This window comes from Cebus imitator, unplaced genomic scaffold (assembly GCF_001604975.1).
Source record: "Cebus imitator isolate Cc_AM_T3 unplaced genomic scaffold, Cebus_imitator-1.0 Scaffold10, whole genome shotgun sequence".
Lineage (NCBI taxonomy): Eukaryota > Metazoa > Chordata > Mammalia > Primates > Cebidae > Cebus > Cebus imitator.
In genome coordinates, this window is record NW_016107325.1 from 9,662,673 (window position 1) to 9,682,814 (window position 20,142).

At 34.4% G+C, this 20,142-nt stretch overlaps 1 protein-coding gene across 3 annotated transcripts in view; it reads left to right on the plus strand.

Annotated features, from left to right (window-relative positions):
- LOC108317622 (sodium channel protein type 2 subunit alpha) overlaps positions 1-18,550 on the plus strand; it is a 153,098-nt gene extending 134,548 nt beyond the window's left edge. For 2 of the 3 annotated variants that reach the window (XM_017548248.2, XM_037745754.1), the window contains exons 22-27: positions 534-815; positions 3,433-3,486; positions 6,506-6,643; positions 7,002-7,106; positions 12,980-13,250; positions 14,868-18,293. In XM_017548248.2, the coding sequence (XP_017403737.1) occupies positions 534-815; positions 3,433-3,486; positions 6,506-6,643; positions 7,002-7,106; positions 12,980-13,250; positions 14,868-16,063 (2,046 nt within the window). In that variant the 3' untranslated portion in view covers positions 16,064-18,293. Of the gene's footprint in view, positions 1-533; positions 816-3,432; positions 3,487-6,505; positions 6,644-7,001; positions 7,107-12,979; positions 13,251-14,867 lie in introns of all 3 variants that reach the window. The other variant, XM_017548255.2, reaches the window with a different exon arrangement.
- Positions 18,551-20,142: the final 1,592 nt, after the last annotated feature.

Consider the following 20,142-nt stretch of genomic DNA (forward strand, 5'->3'; position numbering starts at 1 on the left):
TTTACATAGAAAAGAGTTATTAGTTGTTAAATTCTTATTTTACCAATTTGAAATGACAGTTTTTGCAGTAGAAGGCTTAATAAACAAAGGTATCAAACTTTCAGTACCAGAATACTTTTTATATTTTCTATGTGGAATTCGATCCCAAGTGTTCTCTTTTACTGTCAAATTTTGGATAGCAAATTGTATGGCTTGTATGATTTTTTAAAGCGATGTTCACTTCTATGTTCATGTCACTATTTGTACTCTTAATTGTTTTTGGCATTTAGTGTTAGTTCCATCCTTTGAGTAATTTGCTACATGTATATTATTACCTCTTGAGAAAACATTCTCCAGTATAAAATTTGTTTTATACTCTTCTGAATTATAATTTTAAAATTCTTAGTTGAGGCTACCAGAGTCTAGTTTCTAACCAATATTCAACTTTGAAAGATGTATTTTTTAATCATTTGGCTGTTTTTTAATACCATTTAAAAATAAGCAAATATTTGTTGTTGGCTTTTCATTTATTGTTCCTTCTCATTCTGTGCCAGGTTGTTGTAAATGCTCTTTTAGGAGCCATTCCATCTATCATGAATGTACTTCTAGTTTGTCTGATCTTTTGGCTCATATTCAGTATAATGGGAGTGAATCTCTTTGCTGGCAAGTTTTACCATTGTATTAACTACACCACTGGAGAGATGTTTGATGTAAGCGTGGTCAACAACTACAGTGAGTGCAAAGCTCTCATTGAAAGCAATCAAACTGCCAGGTGGAAAAATGTGAAAGTAAACTTTGATAACGTGGGACTTGGATATCTGTCTCTACTTCAAGTAGTAAGTAACCACTTTATTATTTTTTGTGATGTGTAATTAAAATGAGTCTAAAGTTCTTCTTCCTTGTCATGAGGTATTTACCTTACACCTGTTAGAATGGCTGTGATCAAACAGGTAAATGACAAAACATGTTGGCAAGAACGTGAAGAAAAGGGAACACTTGTACATTGTTGGCAGGAGTACAAATTTGTATAGCCTTTATGGATAACAGTATGGAGGTTCCTCAAAAAACTAAAAATAGAACTACCATATGATCTAGCATTCCCATTACTGGGTATACATCCAAAAGAATTGAAATCAGCATGTCAAAGAGATGTCTGCACTCTCATGTTCACTGCAGCAGTATTCACAGTAGCCAAAATATGGAAAAAAAACTGATTGTCCATCAACAGATAAATGGATAAAGAAAATTGTGTGTAAATATGTATATATATATATCTATATATAAAATGTTTACATTGTTCTATATACACACATACAGACATACACTTTATATATGTATATCTAGATATAGATACACACACATATCATGTATGTCTATATGTATGTGTGTATACAGAAGTAGTCAGGGAAGAGGAAGAGCCTATGGCACTAAGAAACTGAGAAAATATACAAGATTTTTGTTTTCAAGATTACTATGTCCACATAACAGAAAACGTATTTCAAAAAGTAAATGTACTTGAATGTATTTGTTTTTAGATTAGGAAACTGCTTCTTTTTATACAGTAATTGCCTCAAAATAGCATATTCAACAACATTAAAAAGGTTTTCAAGAATAAGCCCTCATGACTGATGATTGGTAAAATCATTTAAAAATTTATCGGATTATATGTGTATGTGTGTGTGTGTGTGTGTGTGTGTGTGTGTATGTGACACACACACATACTATAGACATATACAATGAAATACTATTTAACCTTAAAAGAAGAAAGGGATCTTGTTCTTTTATACAACATGGATTCACCTGGAGGACATTATATTAAGTGAAATAAGCCAGGCACAGAAAGATAAATAGCACATGATGTCACTTATATATGAAATCTTAAAAAAATCAAACTCATAGAAGCAGAAAGCAGAAAGACAATCACCAGGGGCTGGAGGTGGGGAATGATGGGAGATGTTGGTCAAAGGATACAAAATTCAGTTCCTCAGGAGGAATACATTGTGCAGAGCTATTGTACAACATTGTGACTATAGTTAATAATAATGTATTATATACTTGAAAATATCTGAGAGAGTAGATATTATGTTTTCTCATCACAAAAAATATGTATGTAAAGTGATATACATGTTGCTTAGCTTGAGTTAGCCATTCCACAATATGCATATATTTGAAAACATCATTATGTACAACATAAATATAATCATTTTTAATTTGTCAATTAAAAATGAATATGTTTTTGAAAAGCAATTAAAACACAAATGCATATACTTTTTAGGAACTCTATATAGATTCAGCAAAACTATGTAAAATGATATAATATTATACAATAATAAAATTCTTCTCCCTTAGTGTTTGCAAATTCTTCCTTAGGCCCATCTACCTAAATTCTTCCTCACCGTGAACTACCTTTTCTGCACCATGTTGCAAACATGATGACTCCACAAACTTTATTGTCTCCCCAACTATGCATTTGGTAGCATAGCACAAAGTCCGTTGTTTCTGGGAGTTTTATCTTGGCACTCATTTTCCTCCCTTCCTACCCTGAGGAAAGAAGTGGTGGCCCCAAGCGAGGTTGAAAAGGTGTGTATGTGCGGAGGCAGAGAGAGAGAAAGAGACACTTTTGGATAGAAAAATTGCTCCCTTACAAATGAAAACCTTCCAATTAAGACTATTCTGTCTGCTATGCACTCATAATAATTCATTCAGCTGTTCAACTGACTGCAGTATTTCATACCCACTAGCTCCTGGACACAATCCGCCTACATAATCCTCAATACTATAAAAATAGTCAGGAAAGGGGCAGAGTCTGCCGCACTAAGAAACTAAAAAAACAAAATGTATAAGACTTTTGTTTTCAAGATCACTATGTACACGTAGCAGAAAGTAAATATTTAACAATGTAAATACAGTTGAATATATTGCTTTCAGATTAGGAAACTGCTGCCTCTTATAGAGTAATCATGTCAAAACAGTATGTTCAATAATATTAAGATTTTCAAGAATTAAGCTGTCATGATTGGTGATTGGTAATAATCATTTGGAAAAGAATAAGTAAAGAAAGCATTTAAGATAAATAATGCAGCATACTTTTGAACTTGTCTCATGCTGATACTATATACAAGAAATCCTTTCTTCAAATTTCATGATATATTTTATATAACCACATCATTGTCAAAGATTGCTGATAGTGTTTTTATAATAGCATATTGTTACAGTAGATCATTATTTAATTATAAATATTAAATATGCATATAAAGATGTAATAAAAAAGATGAAGTATTTTCAATGCATATCATAAAACATTGCCCAAAAAGTAAATATTAATTTCAAGCTTATTTATATACCTATATTTGAATATAGATCAAGTAGAACCTTGATCAATTATTCCTATTCAATTGATTTTCTAAAATTATAATTTTGGGAAAAAAGAAAATGATATGACTTTTCTTACAGGCCACATTTAAGGGATGGATGGATATTATGTATGCAGCTGTTGACTCACGAAATGTAAGTCTAGTTAGAGGGAAATTTTTAAATTTTATCAAATGTATATTTCTACAGTATTGTAATTTAGTGATATTGTCAATAAAATAAAATTATGTGATTAATTTATAAAACATATCTGTATTATAAAAATAAAATGTTTAATCATATTATTTCTTTCAAAATTATTACAGGATGATTTTCTCTAATCACTGCGTATCTTTTAAGATACCTTTTCTAGTATTTAGCAAGGCACCTGACACAAAACTTTATTGGATTTATTTTCAAAATCAGACATTTTACTTTTGGCTCTGATAGTCCTGGCCATTTGTGCATTAGAAGTTCGCACAGGCAATATTTTTCATCTGTAATAGATGTCCTCCAGCTTTTGATCTTCCTTATGATAGGAAGAATATAACTAATAATGGGACAAAAGTAAACAAACAAATTAGTGTTTCTCTTGGGAAAGTGAGACTCAGTGGTGGAAGGGAGGGACTTTCCTAATCTACCTCATACACACCAGTACTTTGAATTTTTTCCTACAATTGTCATTCATTTCTCAGTATTTAATGAGGAATGAAGTCACATTTTGGAAAAAAGAGATTGATTTGTGGTACACCAAAGCATGATAATAAAGTTCAAAATGCTATTTTCCTTGCACCGGCAGCTAGCTTTCTGAGTGAAGAATTCCTGAGGTGTTTTTTTTTTTTTTTTTTTTTTTTTTTTCACTTCATAAAATCAGAGAGGGAGCAAGAAAGTGTGAAAAGCCCTGCATTTTATCTCTGTAAGTGGTATCAGGAATTCAAGTTATGAGTTTTTTCTAAATATAATAATAATGTGTTGTTTATCACTACTCACTATGCCAAGGACTTTCTCACATTATCCCATTTAGTCCTAAATAACAACCTTATTGTATAGATGATACTAACTCTATTTTACCACTGAAGCAAAGAGGCTTAATGCGTTAAGTGGTAAAATAGTTGAACCCAGGCCACAAATAATGGCTCGTACCCACTTTCCACAGTAGTTTCTCACCTTTTTGATTAATTAATTCAAAGCTCTCTCCATCTTCCTTATCAATAGCTTATATGACATGAAATATTTTCAGTTTCTTCTTTAATACCTTAACAGACCTTTTCTGCTACAAAACTCTTGGACATTACGAAAGATGAAATCCAATTGGGCACTACATTTATGAAAAATTGTTGGCTTTTACTTTAATTAGTAAATTACATCAGATAAATGCAAATTTAAACCAAAATGAGACAATATCTACACACCTACCAGATTGGTAGTACTAAAAAGTCTGACAATGTCAAGTTTTACCAAGGGTAAACAGCAATAAGAATGCTGATACAATGCTGGTAGGAAAAAAATTAGACAAATAATCTCTTAAAAACAGCTGGGTATCATCACACTATTTGAGAAAGTTAAAGATGTTTTTAATCTTGCAATTCCATTTTGAACAATGTATCCTAAGGAAACTTATGTACATGTTTAGGATAATCTATGTACAAAATGAATATAACTTTTTTTGCACTAGCAAAAAACTGGGAGCAACTCAAAAATAGTAGAAATAGGCAAATAATTGAATACTACATAGTAATGGAAATGAATGAATACAGCCATATACAACCATGATCCTTAAAAATATAACACTGAGTTAAAGAAACTAGACTCATAGTATAATTGTATTTATATAAAGTTAAAAATGGACAAAACTAAGCTTATTGTTCAAGAATGCATACTGAGGTGTTAACTCGAAAGAAAAAGCAGGGACATAATTACCATAAAACTCAGGATAATGGTTACCTCTAACAGGGCTGATGGGATTATGTTTGAGAAAGATACATCAAGGGTTTCCCTACCAATGACCTGGGTCATGGATTTCACTTATAAAATGTATTATATTTTGCATGTATATATTATGCAATTCCTGTATGTGTAGTCTTTTAAAAGTTTTAAAACTATAATTGTACCTCACTGTTCACTAAACTCACATACATAAATAAAATCCCATCAAAGAATAAGCAGTTTTACAATATTTCTGATATTTTCCATTTTGCTCTATTTCATCAGAAAAAAATTATGCTGCTCACAATCCTCTAAATTGATTTCATAACACAGTGGGTTATTACCTTCATCTCATATCATCAGTGACTGGTTAACTGAGTTGATTAGAACAATGTCCTATGAGACCTGAACTAGAGCTTACAGCTAAAGCTCAAATCTACTATCAGACATATTTCTTTTTTCTTTTTTGTTTTTTTCAAAATTTTAAAGGCAGCTTTTTGACATTTTCTTTTTTTTTATTTTCTTTTTCTCAAATTTTAAATGTCACACATATTTCTAATCAAAAGTGGGAAGACAAGAGAGAGTACCATTGTTACAGAAACAGTGCCTGCTGAATAGGATAAAGCAATAGACTCATTTTCAGAAAGGGAAGATCAACCTATATACCTACATGCAGACATACTACAACGGTTCTTGCCTATCTAAAGAAATGTATTATATCAAACTCTTACACTTAGAAATAACCACTGGCCAGGCACTGTTCTAAGCACATTTATATGTTAACATGACTAATCTTTACAACCACCCTATGAGGTTTAGGTTCTATTATTTTCATTTCACAGATGAGAAAACTGAGGCACAGAAAGTAAATCTTCAAAGTTTTGACATAGAATAATGTGATGTTGACATCTCTTTTGTAAGAAGAGGAAATCTTTAATTTGCATGCTGTGTTGGGAACTTTGCTTACAAAGCAAAGTGCATTCATAATCAATAAATAGGCATTTATTGAATGACATTTTTTATAATCATTCAAACTTCTCTATGAGTTGTTTCATTTTCCCAGGTAATTAATAGCCTTGCAGGACTCTTCAATAAGCATGTGAGATTTGAAGGTTCATAAAATCTGTTTAATGTTTGGTTTCTTGTCATTCCTGAGACTAAAAAATGCTTAGATAATTGAAAACTCACTGATGTTCTTTGTATGCAGCAAGTGTTAGATATAATGGTTACAATTCTTCATATTTTTTAGGTAGAATTACAACCCAAGTATGAAGACAACCTATACATGTATCTTTATTTTGTCATCTTTATTATTTTTGGTTCATTCTTTACCTTGAATCTTTTCATTGGTGTCATCATAGATAACTTCAACCAACAGAAAAAAAAGATAAGTATATTAAAACTTCATCTTTGTTCTGAAATATGAACTAAATATGTCATACTGTTCCCTTTAGCCTCTGAAATGCAGTCACCACAAAAAGAATATAAAATTCAGAAATTATTTTGAGACATTTGATAATCGATGAGCTTTGAAGCAATAATTTAGATAGCATTTTTTTATGTTTTCAATATAGAAATATGACTAATATGGTATAATTTGTATATTGAATAAAGGCATCTCCATAAATACAGATATTAGCAACAATAGAATGAAATGTGGGAGCCAATTTTTGCACTATTGCTAAGGTGGGTTTTATAGCCAGCAAAGAACACAATTTTAACAAGTTTTGCTTTCATTTCTTTACTTTGGAGGTCAAGACATTTTTATGACAGAAGAACAGAAGAAATACTACAATGCAATGAAAAAACTGGGTTCAAAGAAACCACAAAAACCCATACCTCGACCTGCTGTAAGAATAGCATACTTTCATTGCCAGTTAAAGCTATGTTACCTAACCCTTTCACAGCCAGAATTGCTAGAAACTAGTTATTTTTTGGATTTGTAACAGTTTTCTACCTTAACAATGTGACTAGCTAGCCTAAATAGTTTGAATATATGTATCATATATATATAATATGTATAAACTATATAATACATAACATTTTATATGCAAGCATATAAAATATATAGAAATAAAATTTGCTGTACTTAGGTGCCAGTAGTATCAGACAAGCTGATGTCATTAAGAAGCTTCTAATAATGTACAGAAGAAAATACATACATACATACATAATGTGGAAACATTAAATGTTCTCAGAGTACACTGGAGACAGATTGGAATAACTGGTACATCACAGATTGGCCTCATTTTTTGTCCAACTCTGCAGTTAGAATGGAATCATTAATGAAACAAGTCACAGGTTTTGCTTATCTCTGATTAAACAACAACAACAACAAAAGGCAAACTTCATATTTTCCCCTACTATCCCACCCTTAAATGAGATGATATCATTCTTTCTTGGACTTTTTATGGCTCTTCTAGTTATATATTTAGCAGTGATACTGTTCTTTCAGTTTGGCTGCTGAAGGGAATTGCTATCAGGAGAATCCCTAAGTTTTTCTATTACTCCTGAAGGACTGGCTCAGATATTAAGTCTCAGACATCTTCCCCAAGGTATACATGGTATAAAACACTTCGATGTTCCTCAGAAATCTTGATTTTATGAATTCATTGGTGACAATATAAAACTGACCATAATTAAGTGTTCAGTTGGTAAGTCAGCCAATAATTCAAAGAAAGTGGAAAATTATATTGGGTCAAACATAAAAGGTATATACAATTTGAACCTAGTCGTTGGGAAATAATACAATTTGAATGAATAGAGATAAAAGCAGACAACATTTACTATGTGAGAAAACATATACCACAAAGCCATATAGATAAATATATCAGTGGAGAATAGTGATGCATTTGACTTAGTGAGTAGTAGACACTGGTCTTCTGAGTTAGAGTCAACGTTACCATACGAGTCTGAGGAAATTTGTTCTAATTAAGCAATACAAATGCAACATAATTAACAGAACAGCCTAGTAATATGAAAAGAAAGCCTTTGAGAGTTTAACCTAGACACTGGTGTGGAGCGACATTAGAGGCAAAGTAACCCTGGGACATGGACAAAAAGATAAACCTTTACAGATAAGATGAGTCCATAATCTGTGTCAGGCCAAAAGGACTGGAACTATTCCAGGAGAGGAGTTAGCCAATAAGAAGACTCAATTGGGATGAGGCAGCTGTGGAACACAGGAAAAGAGGAAGGATATGTAGATAACAGAGAATCTAAAACAGAGGATATGTTGATAACAGATAATCTAAAACATAAACCAGTTGATGTTTTGTGAAGCTGTTGGTTACACTATCAGAAATTGGAGTCACATATAGGCACTGGGAAATACAGTGGTAAAGCCTATGAAATGTCCAGACTGAGATAAAGATTTTAGAGTTGTCAGAACAAAATTTAGTTGTGCTCTGAAGCACAGATTCATTTTTTAAAAATAATTAGAATAGGCCGGCGTGGTGGCTCACCCCTGTAATCCCAGCACTTTGGGAGGCTGAGGCAGGTAGATCACGAGGTCAATAGATTGAGACCATTCTGGCCAACATGGTGAAACCCTGCCTCTACTAACAATACAAAAATTAACTGGGAGTGGTGGCACGCGCCTGTGGTCCCAGCTACTTGGGAGGCTGAGGTGGAAGAATCGCTTGAACCCAGGAGGCGGAGGTTACAGTGAGCCGACATTGCGCCACTGCACTCCAGCCTGTCTACAGAGCAAGAACTCAGTCTCAAAAAAAAAAAAAAAAAAAAAAAAAAAAAAAAAAAAAAAAAAAAAAAAAAAAAAAGAATAGAAAAAATAACAAAAATTCTCAGAATAAGACCTTGCATACTTCACCAAGATATAGGAGGAGATAAATCAATGAAGGCATGTGATTGTATCTACATCAAATGACATGGATTTATCTGCATAGCAGTAGGGCTGCTTGGAAAAAGTTCAACACATTCAGCTAGAGTATTCAGTGACAATTTGGCAACTTAGGAAGTAACTGATAAAATCCATTTATTTCTTCATTAACAATATGTACTGCAGAGCTTATAGCTTGCAGTGAATGCAGAGAATGAAGTACTTAGCTTTAGCTGAGCGGGGCTGGGGTTAGGTCTTCTGAGAAGAGTTTGCTTTAGCATCTGTTGCTAAGTATTTTTTGAAAGGGCTTATATAAACTACAAACATCTACTAGGTTGCCATTTGAGGTGGGTGGCTGAGGCACTTGTAACTGCACAACACTTAAACTGCATTCTCAGGAGGCTGTTTTCATCGTTCTTTGTCACACCACACACTCCACTCCTGTCCTGTTTTCAGGACCAAGGAGTTTCATTCCCATGCACAAATAACATACACACAGTGCCTCAGTATTTTTCCATGCTTTGACCTCAATTGGTTGGTACATAAGCTTGAATATGTTGCTGTGCACCTCCCACAATGTACTATGTATTATCCTAAGCATTTTGAGCTTAAATATTGAACACTATGGAGTCTAGTTAATGCAACAGGTAGTACTCAAATAGTCATGCCAAAAAAATGAAATAGCCCAGAGAAAAAGAATACATTCAGCTGTGAGAGCTGATTTGGGGGAGGGTGCTGATTAATCAGGGAAGTTAGAGAAGGTTTTATTAAAATAATATACTAGCTGAGGATGGAAAAAGAATGAGAGAGTATCAATAACCAGCGTGGGATGAGAAGAGCCCCATAGAAGGGGAAGGCGTATGTGAAGATCCTTATGTAGGAGGGCTGGTGAGACTGGAGTACAGAAAGTCAAGGTTCATTTGGGACACGTTAAGAATAAGGAGGTTAGGATAAGCCCAAACTTTTCTGGGCCTTGGAGGCCATGTTCAGCAGGCTTATGTTTTCATCCTAAGAGCAGTAAGAAACCATTGAAATGGACACAATCAGTTTGGTCTTTGCAACGATCATTCAATCCGTTTGACAGAGACAGTGTAAATACATTATAGGCTTGTTTTGGAGCTATTTCAGAGATGGTAGGTAGCCTGAATCACAATGATGTGGAGATTAATAAAAGTGGATTTTGAGCTATCACCAGAGTGAAACTTAGAAGTTTGTCTATTAATTGATTATGAGAACTAAAGAAGGAACCAGCAAGAATGGCTCATGTCTTTCTGCTTTCCACTATTGGATGAACGCTGGTGTCCTGCAGGAAATGAAGAAGGGACATGAGTGGTGAGAAAATTGGAGATGCTAGCTTGCAGAATTTGGCAACCAAGGCAGAGTGAGAGAGTGAGAGGAAGGAGGAAGGGAGAGAAAGGAAGACTATTTAGAAGAAGTAGCAAAATAAAAGTTACTTAAGATTCAGAGATTAGCTTTAAAGCAAAGCAAAAGGAATTTTAGAGAGGAAAAGATTGAAGAGAGAGGGAATAATTATGGCATAAAAAAGCGCAAGACGTAGGGCAAGAACTTAGTGGTCTAGGGCAGATTTAGAAAGAAAACGGGGCTGAGTCCTCTAATGAGTTTGGAATAATATATGAAAAGAACATGGAAATAAAGATAATATGAAATGCAAAATAAAATAGAGGAGTTTTGTTAAAATGTTTAACTTTAATGTAGTCAAAAAAATGGTAAAAATTGAGAGCAAGATAGTTGAAATTTCTGAGAAGTTGGGAATTATCTTTGGAGCAAATGAAGGACAAGGGATTGCTAATTGCTAAATCTGAAGGGCCAAGATGAAGTTAGAGAACATAAATTTTTGGTGAATAAGGCCTTCAGAAGTATATATCTTCTTCCAGCGTATTTGACACCCTAGGATTTAAATTGGAGACCAGACCTCAGAGACTTGGGATTGGAGTTGTACATTGAGGTGTCTGTCCCACTAGACAACTCTATGAGCAGATAATCCAAGGAGATTTTTATTGGTCCTGGTGATATTAAAATTAAGACCAAATTTCTTTTAAGGTATTTTGAACTTACTATATTCTAGGAGCCATATCCGAGAGAAAACTGACACTGTTCTGCTTTTGAGGGGCCTCAAAACAAGTGGAAGAGAAAGAAAACTAAAACTGAATAAGAACAAACCATTTTCAATACAACACCACTAATTTTATGAACAGTGAAAGAAATCAGTTTCCTGAGAGCACTAAGTGCTTAAGTCTCAAACTGAGTTAGAATTCATGAGAGAGAGAGAAAGGGTGGGGGATGTTTTAGACAAGAAGTAGACAGATCAACTATGTAAGATGATACAGTAGAACCTGCATGAGCTACTAAGAGTGGTAGGTAGGAAATATCAGAGGGTGGAAGTAAGGGGAACATGCCAGACTAGGAAAGGTAAACTACAGTAAATTGAGAATTAATAAGGAAGGGTTTGAACTACAACTAGGCACATTTATTAGGTTGAAGGAGGCCCTGAGAGGACAGCTCCAGCTGTAGTAATAGAATCTAGTCCAGCAGGCCAAATATGCACTCAGAGGAAAGACCAAAACAAAAGAGAACAAGTAGAGTTTGATGTCCAAAAATTGCAAATGGAAGTAATGGAAGCCTCCCTACAGAGAGAGGACAGAGCACTAGGAGGTAGAATCCAGGCCAGTAAAAGTATCAGGCTCTGGAGAAGCAAGCCATTAAGTGTATAGGTAGCAGAGTATTAGTCATTCTAATTGAGAAGGTAGAGAAAGGCAGCCCAACAGATGTAAGTGAAGACCGGAGCCCTAGACTACCCGAGAAACAAAGCAGACACGTGCAAAATGGAAGAAAACAGAAACCAGTGATCAGAACCGGTTTACAAGTTGGGGACTTAATTTCATAAGCAAGACATAGGGTAGTTAGTACTTGGAAATACCAAATAAACCAGAGCAAAGTTGAATATTTCCTTTGTGACTTTTTCAAAGACAATTTTATTCTTACAGAAGAGTTACCCATAATGAATAATGAATCTACACAGGGTCCTCTTATTTTAACTTCTTACACAACCATAGATCAGTTATCACAACTAAGAAATTAACCTTGGTATAATACCATTAAATAAAATACAGAGCTTAGATTTCACCAATTTTTCCACTGATGGCTTTTTTGTTGAATTATAATTTAAAACATATTTTAGCTGAACTTTAAAATGAAATTTATGATGCTGTAACTTTAGTGAGAGAATATAAAGTCAGAGACCAGACCAAAAATTTAAAAAGACAGACAAAAACCTCGAGAAGTATTTATTTATTTATTTGTTATTTAAAGTAAAATTAATACCCTCTCAACATATGGGATAAAAAAATTTATTATATGCCAAATATTTACTGTCTGTCATAACATGATGGTGTTCTGTTCACTGAGAACCTAATAGGTGAGTTTATAAAACCTGCTATCATTGTTAGTATAAATAAATCAAATACACTTGAATAGAGTTGGATATACAACCTACACAATTTTCTTCCAAGTATAAAACAAAAATAAAATATGCTACTTTATTTAATAGAATAGAACATTGTAGCAATGTTCCATTGCATTTGAGCCTCACGTAAGTGCCAAGAGGTAGCATTAAGAGATAAGATTTGAGATCTGACCTGGAGCTTCCCTTTTTACACAACTTACCTGCTTTGTGACCTAAGGCAAGTTAACACAGCTCTCTAATCACCGGTTTGGCAAAGAATTTTTCTGTAAAATGTTGTTGTGGGGCTTATAGGTATGTTTTTATAAAAGCTACATTTTTATGTTGTTTTGTTAAAATCAGATGAATTGAATTACATATTTTTAAAAGTTTCTAAGGGGACTTTTACGTATGATTTGTTCCAGAACAAATTCCAAGGAATGGTCTTTGATTTTGTAACCAAACAAGTCTTTGATATCAGCATCATGATCCTCATCTGTCTTAACATGGTCACCATGATGGTGGAAACTGATGACCAGAGTCAAGAAATGACAAATATTCTGTACTGGATTAATCTGGTGTTCATTGTTCTGTTCACTGGAGAGTGTGTGCTGAAACTGATCTCTCTTCGTTACTACTATTTCACTATTGGATGGAATATTTTTGATTTTGTGGTGGTCATTCTCTCCATTGTAGGTAAGAAAAGGTGCTTTTATTCAATTAAGGAATATAGTAGTAAAAATATGTGTTTTAAAACTTTAGAGGTGTTTTTCACCAATCTTTCTCATTCATCCCAGACTTCCAAATAAAAATCTAATAGTCCATTTTTGTTTAGTTTGCCATTTCTCTAATTGCATGCTGTGCATGAAATGATGAATGAAATAAAAGGAATTTATATGTCAGCTTTTAATTACTCTCATTTAATATTTTTATCTAATCTCATTCATTCTCATCTCTGAAGATGATAACTCCAACTTTGACAGAATACTCTTCTGTCCGATCATACTCCTGTGGTATTGACAGTTACCACCTTGAATAAACAATCAACCCACACACATATATACATAAATCATTTGAATTAGTCAGATAATTCATAACTATGACCTCTTAAATAACTGGAATAGTGTATATATGCAGTTATATATATAATCATGCACAAAAGTTTTATGTTATCTTTGGGTGCAGTTTTCTGTGGTTTGCAATATTTCTTTTTGGAAGCAGACATTTGGTTTGAAAATCTAAAACAGATTTGTTATTAGCAATGATTCATTAATGTTAGGATACATACATTAAGTGTTAGGAGTGCAAAAGGCTTATTGGGAAAAAATATATTTATATATTAAATGTCTATGTATAAGATACTAAATAAGGTGATGGAAGTAAATATAAGAAGATTTAAGAGAAGGTTTCTGCCTATTTGGGAAAGAGAACATTCACATGGAGGGAAAAATTGTGTAGCACTCTATTTAAACTACTTTCTTTAGTAGAATAGAACATTGTAACAATGTTCCGTTGCATTTGATCCTCACCTAAGTGCTATGAGGTAGCATTAAGAGGTAAGATTTGAGATCTGATCTGTAGCTTCTTTATTTACACCACTTACCTGCTCTATGACCAAGAAAGTTACCTCAGCCCTCTAATCATTGGTTTTGCAAAGAATTTTTCTGTAAAATGTTGTTGTGAGGATTAAAACAGATTATGTATATATATGCATTTAGCACTGTGCCTAGCATGAAGACTCAGTAAATGTTCAGTTTAACACAACAAGAAAAAGTTGATATTATCACCATTTACTGATGCATAAAAGCAAAAGCCAGGGTTCAGTCCCAAGTATGTCTGTCTCCATAGCGTATGTTTTCTACTGTACATCACACTGCCTACTCCCAAATAAAATAGGATCACAACCTTCTCAGAAAGATAAGAACTCTCATATTTCTGATCCAAAATCATATGCCTTTAATTCTTACGCAAATACTAGAACTTGCATTTTGGATACATAAATCCATTTCTGTACTTGACTGCTATATGCTTCATGATGCCTTTAGACCTTCAGGGGTTGAGTCATATTTTTGATAGATGCTTTTCTTGAACTAGGAAAAATGGCCCTTACTTTCTTCATCTAATATAAATGTGTCAGTGTTATAACACCAAACATACAGTTTCATTTTGCTAAACAAATATTGCAGATTATTTTTCTATATACATGTACCTAACTGTCCTGTTCACATTTCATAAAACTAATATAATTATGTAAACTTTCATTTGCTGCTATTAAGTATAACACTATTTTTGTTATTCGTTGATTTTCTACAGGAATGTTTCTAGCTGAACTAATAGAAAAGTACTTTGTGTCCCCTACCCTGTTCCGAGTGATCCGTCTTGCCCGGATTGGCCGAATCCTACGTCTGATCAAAGGAGCAAAGGGGATCCGCACACTGCTCTTTGCTTTGATGATGTCCCTTCCCGCGTTGTTTAACATCGGCCTCCTGCTCTTCCTGGTCATGTTCATCTACGCCATCTTTGGAATGTCCAACTTTGCCTATGTTAAAAAGGAAGCTGGAATTGATGACATGTTCAACTTTGAGACCTTTGGCAACAGCATGATCTGCCTGTTCCAAATTACAACCTCTGCTGGCTGGGATGGATTGCTAGCCCCTATTCTTAATAGTGCACCACCAGACTGTGACCCTGAAAAAAATCACCCTGGAAGCTCGGTTAAGGGAGACTGTGGGAACCCATCTGTTGGGATTTTCTTTTTTGTCAGTTACATCATCATATCCTTCCTGGTTGTGGTGAACATGTATATTGCGGTCATCCTGGAGAACTTCAGTGTTGCTACTGAAGAAAGTGCAGAGCCCCTGAGTGAGGATGACTTTGAGATGTTCTATGAGGTTTGGGAGAAGTTTGATCCTGATGCAACCCAGTTTATAGAGTTCGCCAAGCTCTCTGATTTTGCAGATGCCCTGGATCCTCCTCTTCTCATAGCAAAACCCAACAAAGTCCAGCTCATTGCCATGGATCTGCCCATGGTCAGTGGTGACCGGATCCACTGCCTTGACATCTTATTTGCTTTTACAAAGCGTGTTTTGGGTGAGAGTGGAGAGATGGATGCCCTTCGAATACAGATGGAAGAGCGATTCATGGCATCAAACCCCTCCAAAGTCTCTTATGAGCCCATTACAACCACGTTGAAACGCAAACAAGAGGAGGTGTCTGCTATTATTATACAGAGGGCTTACAGACGCTACCTCTTGAAGCAAAAAGTTAAAAAGGTATCAAGTATATACAAGAAAGACAAAGGCAAAGAATGTGATGGAACACCTATTAAAGAAGACACACTGATTGATAAACTGAATGAAAATTCAACTCCAGAGAAAACTGATATGACGCCTTCCACCACTTCTCCACCCTCGTATGATAGTGTGACCAAACCGGAAAAAGAAAAATTTGAAAAAGACAAATCAGAAAAGGAAGACAAAGCGAAAGATATCAGGGAAAGTAAAAAGTAAAAATTAAAAAGAAACAAAGAATATTCCATTTTGTGATCAATTGTTTACAGCCTGTGATGGTGATGTATTTGTGTCAACAGGACTCCCACAGGACGTCTATGCCAAACTGACTGTTTTTACAAAAGTATACTTAAGGTCAGTGCCTATAACAAGACAGAGACCTCTGGTCAGCAAACTGGAACTCAATAAACTGGAGAAACAGTATCCACAGGAGGTTTCTATTTTCACAACCAGCTGACACTGCTGAAGAGCAGAGGCATCATGGCTACTCAGACCATAGGAACCCATTTAAAGGGGGGAGGGAAGTTAAATTTTTATGTAAATTCAACATGTGACACTTGATAATAGTAATTGTCACCACTGTTTATGTTTTAACTGCCACACCTGCCATATTTTTACAAAATGTGTGCTGTGAATTTATCACTTTTCTTTTTAATTCACAAGTTGTTTACTATTCTACGTGACTATTTTTGTACATGGGTTTGTGTTTGGGGAGAGGGACCAAAGGGAGGGAATTATACATTTCTCTATTGTATTGTATAACTGGATATATTTTAAATGGAGGCATGCTGCAATTCTCATTCACACATGAAAAAAATCACATCACAAAAGGAAAGAGTTTACTTCTTGTTTCAGGATGTTTTTAGATTTTTGAGGTGCTTAAATAGCTATTCATATTTTTAAGGTGTCTCATCCAGAAGAATTTTAATGTGCCTGTAAATGTTCCATAGAATCACAAGCATTAAAGAGTTGTTTTATTTTTACATAACCCATTAAATGTACATGTATATATGTATATATGTATATGTGCGTGTCTATACATATATATGTATACACACACATGCACACGCAGAGATATACACATACCATTACATTGTCATTCACAGTCCCAGCAGCATGACTATAACATTTTTGATAAGTGTCCTTTGGCATAAAATAAAAATCCTATCAGTCCTTTCTAAGAAACCTGAATTGACCAAAAAACATCCCCACCACCACTTTATAAAGTTGATTCTGCTTTATCTTGCAGTATTGTTTAGCCATCTTCTGCTCTTGGTAAGATTGGCATAGTATATGTCAATTTTAAAAATAAAAGTCTGCTTTGTAAATAGTAATTTTACCCAGTGGTGCATGTTTGAGCAAACAAAACTGATGATTTAAGCACACTACTTATTGCATCAAATATGTACCACAGTAAGTATAGTTTGCAAGCTTTCAACAGGTAATATGATGTGATTGGTTCCATTATAGTTTGAAGCTGTCACTGCTGCATGTTTATCTTGCCTATGCTGCTGTATCTTATTCCTTCCACTGTTCAGAAGTCTAATATGGGAAGCCATACGTCAGTGGTAAAGTGAAGCAAATTGTTCTACCAAGACCTCATTCTTCATGTCACTAAGCAATAGGTTGCAGCAAACAAGGAAGAGCTTCTTGCTTTTTATGCTTCCAACCTTAATTGAACACTCCATGATGAAAAGCCCAACTGTACACATACTCTGCAAGCTGCTTAAACCTGTTTAAAATATACGGCTAGAGTTTTCTAAGAAAATATAAATACTGTAAAAAGTTCATTTTATTTTATTTTTCAGCCTTTTGTACATAAAATGAGAAATTAAAAGTATCTTCAGGTGGATGTCACAGTCACTATTGTTACTTTCTGTTCCTAGCACTTTTAAATTGAAGCACTTCACAAAATAAGAAGCAAGGACTAGGATGCAGTGTAGGTTTCTGCTTTTTTATTAGTACTGTAAACTTGCACACATTTCAATGTGAAACAAATCTCAAACTGAGTTCAATGTTTATTTGCTTTCAATAGTAATGCCTTATCACTGAAAGAGGCTTAAAGAAAAAAATCAGCTGATATCCTTGGCATTGCTTGAATCCAGTGTTTCCACCTAGTCTTTTTATTCAGTAATCATCAGTCTTTTCCAATGTTTGTTTACACAGATAGATCTTATTGACCCATATGGCACTAGAACTTTATCAGATATAATATGGGAACCCAGCGTTTTTTTCCCCTTCCACAAAACCAGGTAGTGAAGTTATATTACCAGTTACCGCAAAATACTTTGTGTTTCACAAGCAACAATAAATGTAGATTCTTTATACTAAAGCTATTGACTTGTAGTGTGTTGGTGAAATGCATGCAGGAAAATGCTATTACCATAAAGAACGGTAAACCACATTACAATCAAGCCAAAAGAATAAAGGTTTTGCTTTTGTTTTTGTATTTAATTGTTGTCTTTGTTTCTATCTTTGAAATGCCATTTAAAGGTGAATTTCTATCATGTAAAAATAATCTATCTGAAAAACAAATGTAAAGAACACACATTAATTATGATAATTCATCTTTAAATTTTTTCATGGAATGGAAATTAGTGAAGAAGAGTGTATTGGATAGCTGCTTTAATATTGGTCAAAAACCTAGATATGGCATCAGGTAGAGTAGTGGAAAGTTACAAAAATTAATAAAAAAATTGACTAACATTTTAAGTTGTGCATCTTTTCTCCTACCTGTCTACCTATTGTTCTTTTTCCCCCTCACTTTTCCATTTCAATTTCTTCCCTATGTATTCTTGATCTACTTTGCTGTATATCCTTCTATCTTTCCCTTGGGCTCCGAGTATTTTTCATCCAGCATATTCTCCTTGTTTCTTTTCTATTCACCAAATGTCTTGTTTATTACAGCCTATAAACTGCTTAGACTTAGATCTCTAAAATTTGCTGTGACTCTGTAAAGTGCACATAGTATTTCTGTATTTATTTCTACAATTTACAAAAATTATAAGAAACCTTAGACTGCAAATTTTCATAATATATAAACGAAATTCCCAAATGGCACAGATTTGGGTTTCTCATTTAATTACCAACAGTTTGGGAAATGTTTCTCAATTCTGAATGCATATTAGAATTATCTGAGGAGGATTTAAAAAAAAAAAAAAAAAGCTAGTGCATGGGCCAAGACCAATTGAACTCATATCTTTGGGTGAGAGTTAACATTAATTTTTGAAGACTCATCACTGATGCTAATTCATACTAAGGACTGCGAACCAGCACACTTGGGTCTTCTTGCCCAATAGGACAAACATATTTTTCAGAAATGCAAACTGTCCTTCATTACATAACTCATCATGTACAGAATGAAGTTCCTAAGAGGATGGCTTTTGGAGTATTTATTTATCTTACAGATTCAGGAATTGACATCGATCTAACTATAATAGAGGTTGTTTTTTAGGACTGTAGTTAATAGAAAGGAAATTCTATTAGAATAGTTAAGGGAGATTGTGTTCAGGTAACATGCATCTACACAAGCACACACACACACCCCCTATGGCACCTTAACTCTCCCTAGTGTATACTGGGTGGAATGAATATGGGGGTGGTCTGGGAAACAGTATTAATTTATTTACAAAATAGCTCCCTCCGGTGAATCCTATCTGCTCTGTTGCATGAGACCCTTTAATCTGTACCGAAAGAAAGCAGCTCATGGTGGCCAGTCATAAAGCATACATCCAATTTGTCATTATCAACTCACAAATCTAGACAGGAAAGATTCTTATTCTCAACTTTTCCATTCTTGAGGCATCTCACACAATCTTTGTTTTCCTGCACTCTGTATAATACAGACCTATTTACAAAGAGAAGGGAGGAGAGAAGAGAGGTGAGGGGAAGTAAAGAAAGAGGAGAAAGGAGGGGAGGAGGGAACAATAGGGGAAAGGAGAAAGGAGGAGAGTGTAAGAGGAGAAAGGAGGGGAGTGTAAGAAATAGGATACTTCATAAACTGTAATTCTGAAAAAAGTCTACTGTGGGTACCTGCAGCACTGGTGAGGGAAGGAGGAAGAAAAAAGATGTGAGGGAAAGAAATGTTGCTTAGTTGTCAATATGTTAGATCTGAAATATAACCATGTTTCTTCTCTTATTTATTTTTATTTATTTATTTATTTATTTTTGAGGCAGGGTCTTGCTCTGTCACCCAGCGTGGAGAGCACTGGTGCAATCATGGCTCACTGCAGCCTTGACTTCCTGGACTCAAGTGATCCTCCCACCTCAGCCTCCTGAGTATCTGGAACTGCAGGCAT